We start from the raw sequence: 16595 nt of genomic DNA on the forward strand, positions 1-16595 counted from the left end.
AGCGAGTAAGCAAATTCACAAATACAGAATCTGCAAATAATGAAGAGGGAGAGTATACATACATTCATACATGTGAATATATGTATATACACATTCAAACATATATGCATATATATATGGCTACGCACACATTTTATTTAAAAAATTCTTGCCTGAGGAAAAGATGTGTTGGAGTAGAAACCTAAGGCTTGTTTAACACTGGAGTTCAGAAAACTTTTTGTTTCCATCTTTTTCACGAAGGCTGTTGGAATTGGTTAGCATGCTTCCCTAACCTAGCATTTTCTATGAGTGCTTACTTACAAATACACACATCTGTGTGTCTGTGTACATATGTCTACATAGGTATATATTTGAAGAGTCTGTGGTGTTAAGATCGTTTACTGAACACATACTCGAACGTCAGCTGCAGGCACTGTGTTAAGGCTGGGGGATAGAAATGTGAGCGAGGCCTTGGCCATCCTGCCCTGTGGAGTGAGATTGGTGATAGGGTTGGTGATAGGTCAAAAGAAAGTAAACAGAATAATTACAAAGTGTTGTGTGGGAAATGTTCTGAAGTAAGCAAGTAGGTTGCTGAGCTAGAGGGGAGGGGAGGTTGTATCCAGGGAAGGCCTTGGCTCGGAGTTAGGACTCTGTGTTTTATTCCTTACTCTGCCAGTATTCGATGCTCAGTTAATTTCTTAATTTTGTGCCGGGATTCTTGTGTTTTTTATTTTTTTAAAAAACTGTTCTTAATGATATTACTAAAACTATGATGCACAAATTTGTTTTTTAGAGAAAAAACTGTTAACGTTATTTTCCAATTTTATGAGAGGGATAGCCAGAGTTTTTGTTTGCTTTTGTTTTTTCCTTTGCAAGGTTTTTGTAGCTGTAAGTTGTCTCCTTTTAATTAGAAGAATAGAATGCAGGAAAAGATTCTGCTTAGCGATTTAGGATTTTACATGTTATGTCAGAATTAGGTTTTATGGTTATTACTATGATCAAATGATATACCAATGATCATACCATTTTAAGATATGGTATTCTGGAATTTTTTACCTGAATTCCCCATATTATTAAGGTTGTGCATCATTTTTCATATTTTAAAGGCAGGAACATTGTGATGTTTTCAAAAATATTTTAATTGCAACTTTTAAAAAATATAAATAATAAAAGTCTGACTTTCAAGATGGAAGCTAGTTTCCTTTTTTAAAAATTTTTATTGGAGTATAGTTGATTTACAATGTTGTGTTTCTGCTATACAGCAAAATGAATCAGTTATACATACACACATATCCACTTTTTTTTTTTAGATTCTTTTCCCATATAGCCCATTACAGAGTATTAAGTAGAGTTCCCTGTGCTGTACAGCAGGTTCTTATTAGTTACCTATTTTATATATAGTAGTGTGTAAATGTCAATCCCAGTCTCTCAGTTTATCCCTCCCCCTGCCCTTATCCCTTGGTAATCATAAGTTTGTTTACTATATTCGTGACTCTACTTCTGTTTTGTAAATAAGTTCATTTGTACGCTTTTTTAAAGATTCCGCATATAAGCAATATCATATGATATTTGTCTTTCTGTACCTGACTTACTTCACTCAGTATGACAATGTCTGGTCCATTCATGTTGCTATAAATGGCATTATTTTGTTCTTTTTTATGGATGAGTAATATTCCATCGTAGGTACGTACCACATTTTTATCCATTCCTCCATTGAGGGACATTTAGTTTGCTTTCATGTCCTGCCTATTGTAAATAGTGCTGCAGTGAACATTGGGGTGCATGTATCTTTTTGAATTATGGTTTTCTCTGGGTATATGCCCAGGAGTGGGATTGCTGGGTCATATGGTAGTTCTATTTTTAGTTTTTTAAGAAACCTCCATACTGTTGTCCATAGTGGCTGTACCAATTTATATTCCCACCAACAGTGTAGGAGGGTTCCCTAGTTTCCTATTTTTATAATATAAGTGTAGAATGTAGTTTGGGTTCCAGTTGGCGTTTTATGAAAATTATGTATAGTTTCATCCAGTGCAAGTATTTACTTGATTTGATTTCTTCTCGATACTAGGTTAAATGGGCCAGGGAAAATTATCACCATAACATTGGCTCGCCATATTCCTTGCGCTTAGCTTCTGCTGATGTCAATGGAAAGATCATCGTTTGGGATGTAGCAGCAGGAGTAGCTCAGTGTGAGATCCAAGAGCATGCCAAGCCTATTCAGGGTGAGGAAAGTCTGTACTCTGCCAAGCGTCTGTATTAATACACTTACTCTTAGAGTGGTTGGTTTTTCCCTTTCGTTTAATTTCATCACTTCTCAGTTAACTCTTGATTGTGTTTAGCCTGTTCTGCTGATCCGAATCTAGCTTTCTTTTCCTTATCAATACGCTTCTGGGCTTATTTCCTCAAATCTCAGTTGATTTGTGCTTTGGTAAAATGCATTAATTTCAGTCTTGCCCTCAGTTGAGCATGATGAGAAAAATTAAGCTGCTGTAAACAGTCTTGTAAATGTAAGCTAGAATATAAGTAAGCTGGCCCGAACTGCTCTTTTGAATTAGCCCTCAGTGCTTACTTTCTCTTAATAGAGATAAATTTTTTTCTCATTTTCACATAGATCATTTGTTTGCTTGCTTATGTTACTGACCTATAATCAATACAGTATTCCTGGGCTCTTCAGGCTTTGACTGAGTGGCTCTCTTGACTGAGTGAATCTTTTAAATGGCTATTTAAAAAATACTTATCAAGTACTTACTGTGCTATTGAACTAGATCCTTATCCTCTTTATTGTTATGGAAAAACATGAAATTCTGTAAAGTCCCATTAAGTAATTCCACAAAAACATTAGGAGAGTCTGACATTGATCATGGCTAGGACAGTCTTTGACATAAAGTTTTAAATAATGAATAGTGTAAATTGCTTTGTATTTTCTTTGAAGTAATATTTCAGATTACTTGGAAATTTTGACCTCTAGATTCTAATGTCCAGACAGCTCATTTTTATATAAAATTAGCTTTTCCTATCAATCCTGACACATATATGCAACATTGAAGGGGGGTAGTTAAGATTTTAAGGACTATGTAAACACACACACACACATACACACACACACAACTAGATATCAAGGACACATTAGACAAGTAATTTGAAGTGGGTGATTTCTGAATTTTGCCTTTATTTTTCTGGTCTTTACAGATGTTCAGTGGTTATGGAATCAGGATGCTTCCCGAGATTTATTGCTTGCTATCCATCCACCAAATTATATTGTGCTCTGGAATGCAGATACTGGCACCAGACTCTGGAAGAAGAGCTATGCAGATAACATTCTTTCTTTTTCTTTTGATCCTTTTGATCCCTCACATTTAACTTGTGAGTACTAGTTTCTTGTGGAAAATGAGTTGAGGTGTTTGTAACATATATGGTTAATGCTACACACACACACACCCTTCATACACCTATAATGTTAAAATGAGAAACACATCTAGTTCATATATTTTCAGCTCTTATTAGAGATACTATGATGGTTAGAAATTTAAATCAGCAAGCCAGACCTTCACTGTGTGGAATTTGTGAACAGAATTAGATTAGTCAGAGAAAGAGTAGCTGTGTTACTCTAATTCAGACTTAATTAAATTTTTTTCTAGGAACATCGAAAGAACCTGAGTCAAGGGTTTCATTTAGTCTGTGGCCAAATTCATTTCTTCCTTTTTAAAAAATTGCTTTAATTCATGCCGTATATTTTGAGTGCCATAAACAGACGCATGTCAGGAAAAGACCAAGCCCAAGGGATTTTTTTCTCGTGGAGGCTGTTTTTCCCAGTGTGCTTTTGATATTTTACTAAGCTACTGATCTAAAAATCAGATTCTAGACAGATATTTTTGTGACTAAATTATGTAGAAAATATTTTTTATTCAGTTAGCCAACAGATATTTCTTGAGCTATTGTTATATGCCAGGAGTGTTCTGGGAACCTGGAATATATCAGTGAACCAGGGCAAGAATTCCTTCCTTCATAAAGTTTGCATTCTAGTGAGGGAGAGTCAGATTGTAAACTATGAACATAATGAATTAATAAATTACAACATATTAAGAGGTTATAAGTGGTATAAAAAAGTAAAACAAGGTAAAGGGAGTGGGGGAATGGGAGTGGGCAAGTTGTTGTATTAGATAAAGTGGTCAAAATAGGCTTCATTTTGATATTCGATCAACGACTTGAAAGAGGTAAGGGGATTAACTATGGTAAAGAATGTTTTCCCTGGATTTGAATGACTCAAAATTCTAACATGTATCCACCAACATTTATTGAGGGGTGTGTGTGTGTGTGAGTTGATGGAGGGAGAGTAGGTGTATGTGTGAGTTGATGGAGGGAGAGTAGGACAGACAAGTAGAAATTAAAATGGGAAACACAGCTGTATAAATAATTGTAATACAATGTGTTTAGGCTTTGTATATATAAATGTGTGTATATGAACGTATGTGTACACTCACTCACTCATTCACTCACTAGCTTGCTGTGAAATGCAGTGCTGTGGGAGCACAGAGGAGGGCTGGCCTAGCTGGCAGCGTCAGGGAGTGAGGGCATCACAAAAGAAGGAATGACTGGGACCTTGAAGGGTGACTTCTGTAATCTGAAAGGAGACAAGGCTTCAGGCTAATATACTGCATCTCTGTAATTTGGTTGATGAAAGTACTATATATTTCAAAGCATCAGTTGACCTAACATGTTTAATTTGCTCATTGAATGTGCCGGGGTTGTCATGATTCTTGAATGCTGCTTTGTTCCCTGTGTTTAAAGCAGCCTTGCTGATTGCCAGGATAGATAAGACTTTTATAATCAGATACGTATTAGTATTAGTCAGCCCGTTTTGAGGGGGATTATTTTTTCATTCATAAAAAGGCATAATTTGTATTGTTAAATGTGGTGCTGCCTCCTTGAAATTCATTTCCGTTTTCTGTACACTTAGTAAACCGCTGTTGGCACTTTACTTTTACTCTAGATGTAAAGAGAAAAAGAACACTTTTTACACATCCCGAGGTTCAATTTGATATGCAAGAAGAAAAAGGAAAATATATTTAGACTGAGCAGCTCATGAAAATGATGAAAAATTAGTATCATCAAGTCAAATATTTGAACTTACCAAGTGTGGTATGCAGAGCCTCTTACATATGGGATTTTTTATTTCTTCTGTGAATTTTATATTCTGAAAGTCTTTGGATTTTGAAGTTATGGGATATAATGAGGAAAGGTTTTTAATGAAAGTCCATGCACTGAATATATTTGGAAGAACAAACATTTGTTCTTTCTGCCAGTAACCTTCTGGTATCTTTTTAATATAAAACATTAATTTGGAATGCTGAGCTTGGAGGCCTCTGATGAATTGTAATGGACCACCAGTTTCACTTTAACTTGGAGAACATTCCCGTTATGTTATGACTGCATAACACTGCCAGTTCTATATTATTAAAATTATCATTACCTTGCTCTCAAAATTGTATTGGAATAAAACTCTATGCTATACTTGATTAAACTTTAATTAGAGTTTTGCTTCTCTCAATACAGTACTCACCAGTGAGGGCATTGTATTCATCTCAGACTTTTCTCCATCCAAGCCACCCTCAGGCCCTGGGAAAAAAGTGTACATATCCAGCCCACACTCCAGCCCAGCTCACACCAAGCTGGCTGCAGCCACAGGGGCCAAGAAGGCTCTTAATAAAGTGAAAATCTTAATCACTCAAGAGAAACCTAGGTAAGTTACAAGTGTAAAACTAACAGCAACATTCATTTATTTATTCAACATTTATCTAGTTATCTATTCATGAAAAAATCATTTTTGGAGATGTACTAAGATTAATTTTCTTCTTCATGTTACCCTTTCTTGTTTGTAGTTTTGAATTTATAAGAGGAAAAATGTTTTTTGTTTCTTCCCCTAAGAGATTTAGCATTAACGTGGCTCCTTTGTTTCCAGTAATGTGGTAAACATCCCCCATTGATTTTGACACACGTAAAGTTTTGACTTCTGAAAATAAGAGATAAAGATTCTAAAATTATGGCCACTGAACACATTAAAAATTGGGGGACCAAAGCTGGATTTTCATTTTAAATACATTTTCCTGACTTAAATGCTGTGTAATCTTATTAGCCAATAAAATATAGGTGTTTTTCTCATGCATGTAAAGATGTTTCCCGTACTGGTTAAGGGCCAAGATTCTAAGGGAAGCTGTAGTTCTGTGACTCAAAGTATAATTTAATCTTGGTCAAATTTCACTCTCCCAATCTCTAAGATAGTGTTTGAAAGGATTTCTTAGGGTTGTAAGGATTAATAGGTGCAATAGCTTAAGTACTGAACATAGCGTCTGATACTCAATAAGCATTCTTTTGGTAAAGGCTAGCTATTATTGTTTATTTCAGAAATTTCAACTGAGTACAATTTTATTTTAAAGAACTAATTTTATGCATTAAAAATAGATTTCTGTCTTTTTCCTAGTGATATGGTAGTTCTTATATTTTTATTGCTTTGGTAGGTTTTTTGGCATTCTTTTTTTTTTTTTTTCCTCGCGGTACACGGGCCTCTCACTGTTGTGGCCTCTCCCGTTGCGGAGCACAGGCTCCGGACGCGCAGGCTCAGCGGCCATGGCTCACAGGCCCAGCCGCTCCGCGGCATGTGGGATCTTCCTGGACTGGGGCACGAACCCGTGTCCCCTGCATCGGCAGGCGGACTCTCAACTACTGCGCCACCAGGGAAGCCCTGGCATTCATTTTTTAAAAGCTTTTATTTTTAATATGCTAAGATTATTCTATCTAGACTTTGTGGGTAATTACCTAAAAAATGTAAAATACAAATTGCTCTACAAATACATTCTGAATTTATATGTAAATATAATTTTTATATAGTAAACCATAGGCTGATTAAATTCACTGATTTATCCCTCACCCTGTGCTGAAATAATTTAAGATTACTCCTTAAATATCTTGAGAACTTTTTATTTACTTTGCATTGATTCTGTGTCCTAAATAATTATTTTTTGCCTGCATAGTTTTATAAGTTATGATTTATATACATTATATTTTCTGTCATGTGAATCATATGTTCATCTTGAGTACTGGGGAAATGCATTATTTATCCCTTCAAATAGAACTACTCTGGGTACTTTCACATACATTATTACATATAATCTTGCTACAATCCTGGGCAGTAGTACTGTGCCCACATTATAAATGAGGAAGCTGAGTCTCACATTGTTTTAAATATGCTGCTTAAGCTCACCCAGCTAGGAAGTGCAGAGCCAGGATTTTAATGCAGTCCACATCCCTGTCTCTAGTCCTCTAATCTAACTTTATTTTAAGTTTCAGAACCTTTTAATAAAATTGTTGTGTAAGAAAAAGGGTACATAATTGTATCTCTCTAACAGTCTTTATAATCCTCATATCATTTCATCTCTTTTATTTACACAGAAGAAAATGCTGTGGTAAGTGAATAAAGTACGAAGCTTTGTTTCAAGAAAGCTTTAAGACAGCTGAAAAGTGCATGAAGGCGGAGTAGAGGAAGTGCCTTCCTTGCCCAAGCCGTGCAGATAGCGCAGTGACTCCTGACCCAGTTGCCTAGCCCTAACTGCCCTACGTGCTTTATGTTATAGTCCTGAGGCTTCATTTCAGCAGTCTATCTAGTACTTCTAATTACAAAATAACAATAAAACTACTGTCTTAAGAATGCCGTATAGTATTGTCACTGACCATCTCATACCACAGACTTACTACTTTACTTTACATTTTCACATATTCAGAAACATGTCTCTATCCGACCTATACAGTATCATTGTCGTAATTTGGATTTTGGCACAAAGAAGAGATCTAATTTTTAGATGCTAGCCCGTGTTGGTCATTTCAGGAAACAGTTGTACATTCTCATTGACAGTTATTATATGGAAAGTACAAAATTCAATTCTTTTTTAGCTTTTTCTGATATGAATAAAGTCTGACTCATTTTTTTAAATTGAATTATGGTTAATTTACAATGCTGTGTTAGTTTCTGGTGTACAGCAAAGTGATTCAGTTATACGTATTATATTACGTGTTCTTTTTCAGATTCTTTTCCATTATAGTTTATTACAGGATATTGAATCTAGTTCCCTGTGCTACACAGTAGGACCTTGTTGTTTATCTGTTTTATATATAGTAGTTTGTGTCTGCTAATCCCAAATGCTTAATTTACCCCTCCCCTACCTGCTTCCCCCTTTGGTAACCATAATTTTGTTTTCTGCTTCTCTCAGTCTGTTTCTGTTTCATGAATAAATTCATTTGTGAGTCTGACTCATTTCTTGGTGCCTGAAGTAAATGTTTACTTTTTTCAGTGCTGAATTCATAACTCTCAATGATTGCCTTCAGTTGGCATACCTGCCTTCCAAAAGGAATCACATGTTGCTCCTCTATCCTCGAGAGATTTTAATCCTTGACCTTGAGGTGAATCAGACAGTGGGTGTGATTGCAATAGAACGAACAGGAGTTCCATTTCTGCAGGTATCTACAACTTATAAATTATATTACCACAAATTGATTATGAATTATATAGAGAAAAACCATAATTTTGCAAAAGTCCTTAGTCTCACTTTCTCTTTTTCTATTTATTTAAAGATTAACAATGTTATTTTACATTCCTTATTTTTCTGCACTTTAGATTGGTTTGATTTAACCCTAGAAATTCTTCTGACTGATGTGGAGATATGTACTGAACTATTTGAGTTACATGGATAAAGACAGATTGTTTTAGGATTATTAATGGATATTTTAAATGTTCATTTAGTTTTAAAACTAGGGGATTATATGTGTATTTTTGTGTTTTGGGGTTTTTTCTGCCCATATTCTCTAAATATGAGTTTATGAATCTCAAGGTATATACTTTTAAAATCTATTGTTTTTAAAAACAAATACATCATCTATTTAAAGGTAATACCCTGCTTTCAGCGTGATGGTTTATTTTGCCTACATGAAAATGGTTGTATAACCTTACGTGTTCGAAGATCTTACAATAGTATTTTCACCACTTCAAATGAAGAACCAGGTGAGTTTATATCTCACAATAATGTTAATTATATTTTTCTTCAGAATGATTTTATAAAGCTTCATGTGGCAAATACTCACCAAAGCATGGAGTTAATAATAATCCTTGCCTTAAGAAAGTAGAATATGGTTATAACATGAGGCATAAAAAAACCCAGGCCCAAGATAATCTCTGAGTATTATAACAGTGCACCTCTTGTAGGCTGCAAAGATAGTAATATTTTGTAATCCCTTCTTGATTATATCCATGAGCTAAGTGGATGTTATCTTTTGTGATTATTTCTTTAGCGCAAGTCCAACCTTGTATATACCTCTTTGACTTCTCTGCTTTAGGATTTCCATGGTAAAGTAACAGGTTAATAAGTCTCCAGGGCATTCAGTTGTCAGTTTCAATCTTATCCTGGAGAACAAAACTAATGTTTTTATGGAATGATGTACTATGTAAAGGTGAAAGTGACTTTCACATCTTTTATAAAGTATAATTATTTTCAGGCTTATTGTAGACCACAGTAAATTATGTTGGGCTACAAGTGCACTGTTAATTATTTAATCATATATTACTGTTGATCCTTTTTCAAAGAATTTCCTTTATTTTAAAAATATTAAATAGACTATTTTGATAATAATTGTTATTTTGGAAATTAGACTTGGTGTAGACGGTCATTAAGTAAATTTTCTTTATATCCTGAAGAAATTAGTAATTGTAAACAGGGAAGCCATTTTTGTCAAACTTTGCATTAGTGAAGGGATGATATTCTTTTTGGTTGAGGTATTATTTAAATTAAAACAAGTAGCAGTGACATTGATATGTTTGCTCTCTAATATTTAAAAGAAAACTATACTCTGTTAAGATCCAGATCCTGTCCAGGAGCTTACCTATGATTTACGAAGCCAGTGTGATGCAATCAGGGTGACAAAAACTGTCCGTCCCTTCAGTATGGTGTGTTGTCCTGTCAATGAGAATGCAGCTGCCCTCATAGTGAGTGATGGCAGGGTTATGATATGGGAACTGAAGTCTGCCGTTTGTAATCGAAATTCACGGAACAGGTAAATGGACCAATAGGATCTCTTTTCTGTTTTGCTTTGTTTCCCCCTTTCTTTAGAGTACCAGAATCATATAAAAATAGCAGGACCTTTTTTCTGAAAAAAATATTTTTAAATTGATAATTAAGACTTTAGATTATTAGGAGATTATGTAAACCTGCTAGAGATATTTCACCTATGGGTTAGATTAATGAATACTGTAAAAATTGATAGAATACTATGATCTAAAATTAGTATTTTGAGTTACTAACATGTGATGCAGGTTTTAAATATGTAAGAACCAGGTTTTAAATATGTTTTAAATATGTAAGAACCATCTAATTATTATGTCTTTGCAGTAGTTCTGGCGTGTCACCTTTATATTCACCCGTGTCTTTCTGTGGAATTCCTGTAGGAGTGCTACAGAATAAACTCCCAGACCTCTCCTTAGATAACATGATTGGTAAACTGCTTTTTTTTTTCTCTCACTTTTATGTTAGGTATACTTTTTGAAGGGCAAAATTAATAGTCAGTGGTTGTAGTTATTGTAAAGTCAAAGTTAACACTTCAGAAAACTAAAATGTAGACTTATTCTTTCCTAAATAAATCAGAGGGGTATAAAATATTTAAGCATAACAGTACCTGAAGTAGTATAGACTATTATTGTAGTGCTGGAATTAGAAAATGTTCGTTCGTGAGGGACTCTGATCTAAATGAAAGAGATGGCATGAGGCATCTGGATGCTGCATATATAGCCCTTGCTGGTCAATACCATACCTCCTCCTCCATGCTCGCTGCTCCTTCAGCTCAGAATTGAACACACTCTTCCTCTCTCTCCCTTTCTGCTACTCCTTATTCAAAGTTCAGCTCAGGTGTTGCTTTCTTTAACCTCCCAAGCCTGGTTTATGTGGTCCCTCATAGTCATCAGCTGATTGTAGTTGTGATTTTACTTGTCTGTTTCCCTACAGTAAATTATAAGCTTCACAAGGGTGGGACAGTGCTTGATTCAGCTTTGCATCCCCAGCGCTCAGCCCAGGGCCTTGCACATTCTAGATGTGTGATAAGTATTTATTGAAGGAATAAAGTAACTGAGCAGTATTAGAAAAAATCGTCTTAACTTTTTGACTTACATTTTCTTATTTTCACGTTGGGAATTCTTATTTCAACAAATATTTATTTGCAGATAATACATTGCTTCAAAGTTAATTTAATTATTAGAGGACCACTATATATTCAAGGAAGAATGAGGATTGGTGGTTTCAAATATATACAACTAGAAATTGTAAATATGCCAAGCAGTGCTGATGTCTAATTCTTTTAAAATTGTGGCTAGTGGTTTATAAAGGATTTTCTTTATCACTGTTTGTTCTCCCACAATGTAATTGAAAATGGATATTATTTACTAGGTTCTTTTGTTTAAATGCTGTAAAGATCCATGATATACTAGAAAGAGCATTAACTTATTAATCTTCTTAATCAGAGATGACATTTATTGAGTGCTTAATACTATGTTAAATACTGTGCCAAATTCTCTTTAAGTATTAGCTCAACAACCCTACAAAGTAGGTACTATTATTATTATTATTATTTCCATTTTATGTATGTGGGAACTGAGACCCAGGGGGATTAAAAAACTTGCCCCGGACTACACAGCCAATAAGTGGAAGTGTGAACCTAGTCATCCCAGTCTGGAGTCTGCTCCTTGGCCATGGCATCTAGTCCCGGCTGCTTCACCGTAATCTAAGCAAGACCTCTCCAGACCCTGGTATTCTCACAATTCCTGCCAGCTGTGGAATCCTTGTGCTCAGTGACACTAACTTTTATACTTAAAATTCTTTTCACCTTCTAGACATAAATCCATATGAGGAAGTTTAGACACATAATTGTTTTGCAAAATTTATTTTATTAGTTACACAATTTTCCAAGTTAATTGACCTTGTCTGCACTTAATATAAAATATTAAAGTGAAAAGAATTATAAACACAGATGCACAGAACTAATCAGTAATACAAAGCCTGTAGGAGTTTGTAATTTTATGCTGTTTAGGTATCTAAGTGATATAACTTACATTTTTTAGGAGACAAAATGATACAGATTGTATAGCAGTTCTTGCCAGTGTTGTTGATTTAAAAGTATTAAATAAATCTTTGTTACTTGAAAACATTTTAATTAAAACTTTTAATTAAACTTTTAATTTGAAATTCACTATGTACTTAGTGGTAATTGAAAGCAATTCAGTTAAATACAGAGGCCTGATTTATATTCATTGGGTAAAGGCTGCTGCTTAGTAAGGCCTAATCTGCCCTACTTTGTGAATCACCTCACATGGAAGATGCTTGGAGAGAAATATGGCAGTTTCTTGAAGTGAACTCCAAGCTGCCAAGGGTTGGTAAACATGGTATACCTACCTGTAGAACTTGCCATTCCTTTAGACCCCATCTTTGTTACTAAGATTGATACCAGTTGTATGGCTTATCCTAAGGAATCATTTATTTGGATTCAACTGATGGCCTTGTTTTTCTGTATATCTTACCGATTTTACAATAACATCATTACTAAAACAACTTTACAGCTTTAAAAGGTTTAGTTAGAATCCCGTCACCCACTTCTGGTAATTATTTCATTCTTCCCTTTCACAGTGTGTGTGTGTGTGTGTGTGTGTGTGTGTGTGTGTGTGTGTGTACATATATATATACTCACACATATTCCTGATATGTACTTTTGACAACTTTATCCCAGTATTCAGTAGTGCTTTAAAGGAAGAAAATTTTTATACCCTTATTAGTGAATGGTTTTGATTTTGTTGCACACTTTGTATTCACATTTTGTGAATGGTTTTTATTTGAATCATCTTTTTAGTTTGAAATTTGATAACCTAAGTACGAACGCTGTATCTAAAAATAATGCCATTTAAGACAACTGTTACTAGTGACGGTTTATATATTAATTAGTAATTATAAGTATGTATTTAAATTTTATTTTACTTATTTATATAAAAATATGTAATTATAAAGCTTAAATGTTGTAATTACATTGACACATTAAGATTTCTTATTAGAAATCTAAATGAGTTCTCTGAACCTGCTATTTGTGATTACCAATTTTATGTGCACTTTAAAGAGCATCAGATTGAAAAGTAACCCTTTAGAAAGGCAGTAAGACAGGAATGCTCTGTAATAGCTCATGCTGCAGAAACTGTTCTCTAACCCTAGTCCTCTTGATTTGCCTTGGGTGCCCTAATACCAGGAACTTTGGCTAAAATGGTGTTTCTTAGAAGACACAGGTCCCTGAATTCTGGATAGCAATACTCTGCAGTAACCTATCCTTTGAGATATTAGATGATGCAGTTTAAGTCCCATAGCCAAGTAAGACTTGGTGTATAGATACAGGCACTAGAGTGCTACATTACACCTTCTAGACCTGAAGAGTATACTTCCACTGTAAAGTGCCTTTAGATTTTTAAGAACAGCGTATGTTACAGTTAGCATATTTGTATTTTTTATTACAAATCAGGGCAAAGTGCAATTGCTGGGGAAGAACATCCCAAAGGCTCCATTCTGCAGGAAGTGCAACTCAAATTCCTGCTAACAGGTCTGCTTTCAGGACTGCCCTCACCACAGTTTGCTATCCGTATGTGCCCACCATTGACCACAAAAAATATCAAGATGTATCAGCCATTGCTTGCTGTTGGTGAGTATTGGACCTGTTCTGTTTTTAATTCTTAATGTCTATTTTACATTTTTAAGATATTTAAGTTTCCTGGTTACTAGAAAATCCTTTATTCTCCTTTAAAATGCTTTAAGAGAAGCAAGAGGCTAAATGAAATTGTATAAATACTCATCTTGAAATACTTTTTTTTCTGTTCTATTAATCTTTTTTAATCACAATGATAACTCATTCACCTGACACCAGATGATAGAGACCCTGACACCATGGGTACATCTCTAAAATGTCAGGAGGAAAGTCCCTGTGTAATGCTGAAACCAGACTCCTTGTCTTTTCTTGGACCATCTCAAGCTCTTCGTGTGCATGTCATTTTGTTATTAGTTTTTGTTAACTAATAATATAGTCACACTTAATAGTTTAATAATAGCAAGTTTCTTCATGTGCTAAGAATTGTATGTTAAACCTGGTTTTATTGTGTTTAAAGTGGCTATTGTCTTTATAAACTAAAGATTTGCCTTTTGGGTTGAAATTGCATATTTTTATGTTGTAGATAAAAGAAATTGGTCTGGGTTTCCAACTTGCTGTCACAGTAATTTCATGGTAATGGGATTAACCTGATTTCTTTTACAGAGAGGACCAAATTTCTATTTGCTACTAAATACATAAGGTTAAAATTCATTTCTCTAAAATTTTGAACAATAATATATTTGTTTGAAATTGTCAACATTTTTCTTAAGATGTTATTGGTTTGACTTCTGGCTTTTTCCCAGAAGGTCTATAAACATGTGATTTGTGATTCTTTTTTTTCCTAAAATGAAAACCCGACCTTATGGCCAGTGTGTCTCAACTTAATGGCTGACTTGTGAGCCCTAATGGCTCATTTGAGTATTACTGTTTGGCACTACTCTTATTTTCCCATTTTTTCCATTATTATCTTTTGAAAGTGATTTGAATTTTAAGGTTCAGTGGTCTGCGTTTACAGGTGTCCAGATTTATATAAATGCAGATAGATGTTTAATTTTTATTTTAGAAACTATTGATTCATATTAAAATTCTCATTGAGGTTTCAGTTGGGATTGGTCAGTGACCATAGTATGTACATCTCTGTACAATGTCAGTATACCTTCTCTTTCAATTTAGGAATTTATTCATTTCTTGGAGAAAATTACTTCTTGGGATAGCTAGATAACAAGAGCTGAGTCAGGCTCTGAGATTTCCATTGTAGAATAAGCTGTATTGTGCTGGTATATAGTGAACAGCAAGTCATTTATTGAATTTAGTATAATAACAAAGTAAAAGCAAAAAATATAAGTGCCTAAAGTCTTGCAGAGTCATTAGAAAAGAGAAGCAGAGTTCAGCCAGAATTACTTCTTCTTGGGCCCCTTAAGTATTAAATCATAGTTTCAACATCATCAAAATGTGCAGAATGTAGAAATCATATGATTATTATGAACATCTGATAATTGAAAAGTTTTAGTAATTCTTTAGATATTTTCTCAGTACTAGAAGATACTGTAGAATAGGTGATAAAAGTAAGCAAGTGTAAACTAGAATAGTTTTGCAAGAAATTTCTGAAGCTTTAATTCAGCAAGTTAGCTAAAATTGGAAATTGCCTAGCATTTTTACATTTATTGTTATTATATTATTATTATTTCTACATTCTATTGCTTTGTATGAATCCATTAATTCTTTTAAGTCATGTGCAGTGAGAAAGTGATTGTGCAACCACTTACATTGTTCACTTTTCTTGCTTGACTTATAAAAACATGTTAAGGGCTGAAACATTACTTTCTCAAGAAAGTGTTACTTTCACAAGTGGCCATGTCTCTTCTAATTAAAATTTAGACATATTACCTGAGGCCACGAAAAGCTTTAGGCATAATAATAACTACAAATCATAATTACAGTGATAACAGAAATAGTAATAATCATGTACTTACTTTGTGCAGAGTGTTGTACTAAGTGTTTTACGTATGTTTCTCATTTAATCTCCAACAAATAGATTTTCCATTATTCTCATGTTAAAGGGATACTAACACAAATGTAGTGTGGGCAAGTAATTTGCAAAAGTATAGGGCAGAGCCAGGGCTTAAACTCAGGCTTCTTTAACTGTAAAATCCACAGTGAACCACTGTACTTTGCTTTACTTTGTGATGTATTTAATGTTAAAGACAGAACAAAACCAAAATCTTTGTAAAGAAAACTAGAGAAATCTGGTTAATGAGTTCTGCTAGGTTGCCTTTTTGAGGATCAGTTATAATAAACATTCAAAAAGCTTAAGAAGGTGCATCTTCAGATTTTGTGTGTATTGAATTAGGTTGTGAAGTCTTTGAAAACCTGTCCCTGGATTTAGGTAAGATTACAGAGCACATGAGATTAAGCCTTTTTTTTTTTTTTTTTTTTTTTTTTTTTTTTTTTTGCGTTACGCGGGCCTCTCACTGTTATGGCCTCTCCCGTTGCGGAGCACAGGCTCCGGACGCGCAGGCTCAGCGGCCATGGCTCACGGGCCCAGCCGCTCCGCGGCATGTGGGATCTTCCCGGACCTGGGCACAAACCCGTGTCCCCTGCATCAGCAGGCGGACTCTCAACCACTGCACCACCAGGGAAGCCCTAAGCCCATTTTTGATGAGAGGGAAGACAGAGAAGTTTATTCTTTCTTCACACCTAGCTTGGGTTCCTTTCATAAAATATAGATGTTGTAAAATAATTGAAATCTTGAGAAAAGACTTTTGTTAGATTTGGAACTTCCACTAGATTAATTCTCCTCTACTATGTCATTTTAATAGGTACAAGTAACGGTTCTGTCCTGGTGTACCATCTCACCAGTGGGCTGCTGCACAAGGAGTTAAGCATCCACTCGTGTGAAGTCAAGTGAGTCT

The 16595-nt window shown here is 34.7% G+C and overlaps 1 protein-coding gene across 6 annotated transcripts in view; it reads left to right on the plus strand.

The window, feature by feature from the left end:
• WDR11 (WD repeat domain 11) overlaps positions 1-16595 on the plus strand; it is a 54396-nt gene that overhangs the window by 5474 nt on the left and 32327 nt on the right. For 4 of the 6 annotated variants that reach the window (XR_016388184.1, XM_022568591.3, XM_022568593.3 and 1 more), the window contains exons 3-11: positions 2048-2201; positions 3169-3342; positions 5533-5719; positions 8322-8487; positions 8914-9028; positions 9879-10074; positions 10410-10513; positions 13564-13740; positions 16503-16587. Coding sequence is in view for 5 of the 6 variants with exons in the window: in XM_022568591.3 (XP_022424299.1) it covers positions 2048-2201; positions 3169-3342; positions 5533-5719; positions 8322-8487; positions 8914-9028; positions 9879-10074; positions 10410-10513; positions 13564-13740; positions 16503-16587 (1358 nt within the window). In the remaining variant the exon portion in view is untranslated. The remainder of the gene's footprint in view (positions 1-2047; positions 2202-3168; positions 3343-5532; positions 5720-8321; positions 8488-8913; positions 9029-9878; positions 10075-10409; positions 10514-13563; positions 13741-16502; positions 16588-16595) is intronic. The other 2 variants (XM_089898246.1, XM_022568592.3) reach the window with 1 other exon arrangement.

Source organism: Delphinapterus leucas, chromosome 16 (assembly GCF_059928025.1).
Source record: "Delphinapterus leucas isolate spDelLeu-1000000601 "Yukka" chromosome 16, BTC_Dleu_Yukka2, whole genome shotgun sequence".
Classification (NCBI taxonomy): domain Eukaryota; kingdom Metazoa; phylum Chordata; class Mammalia; order Artiodactyla; family Monodontidae; genus Delphinapterus; species Delphinapterus leucas.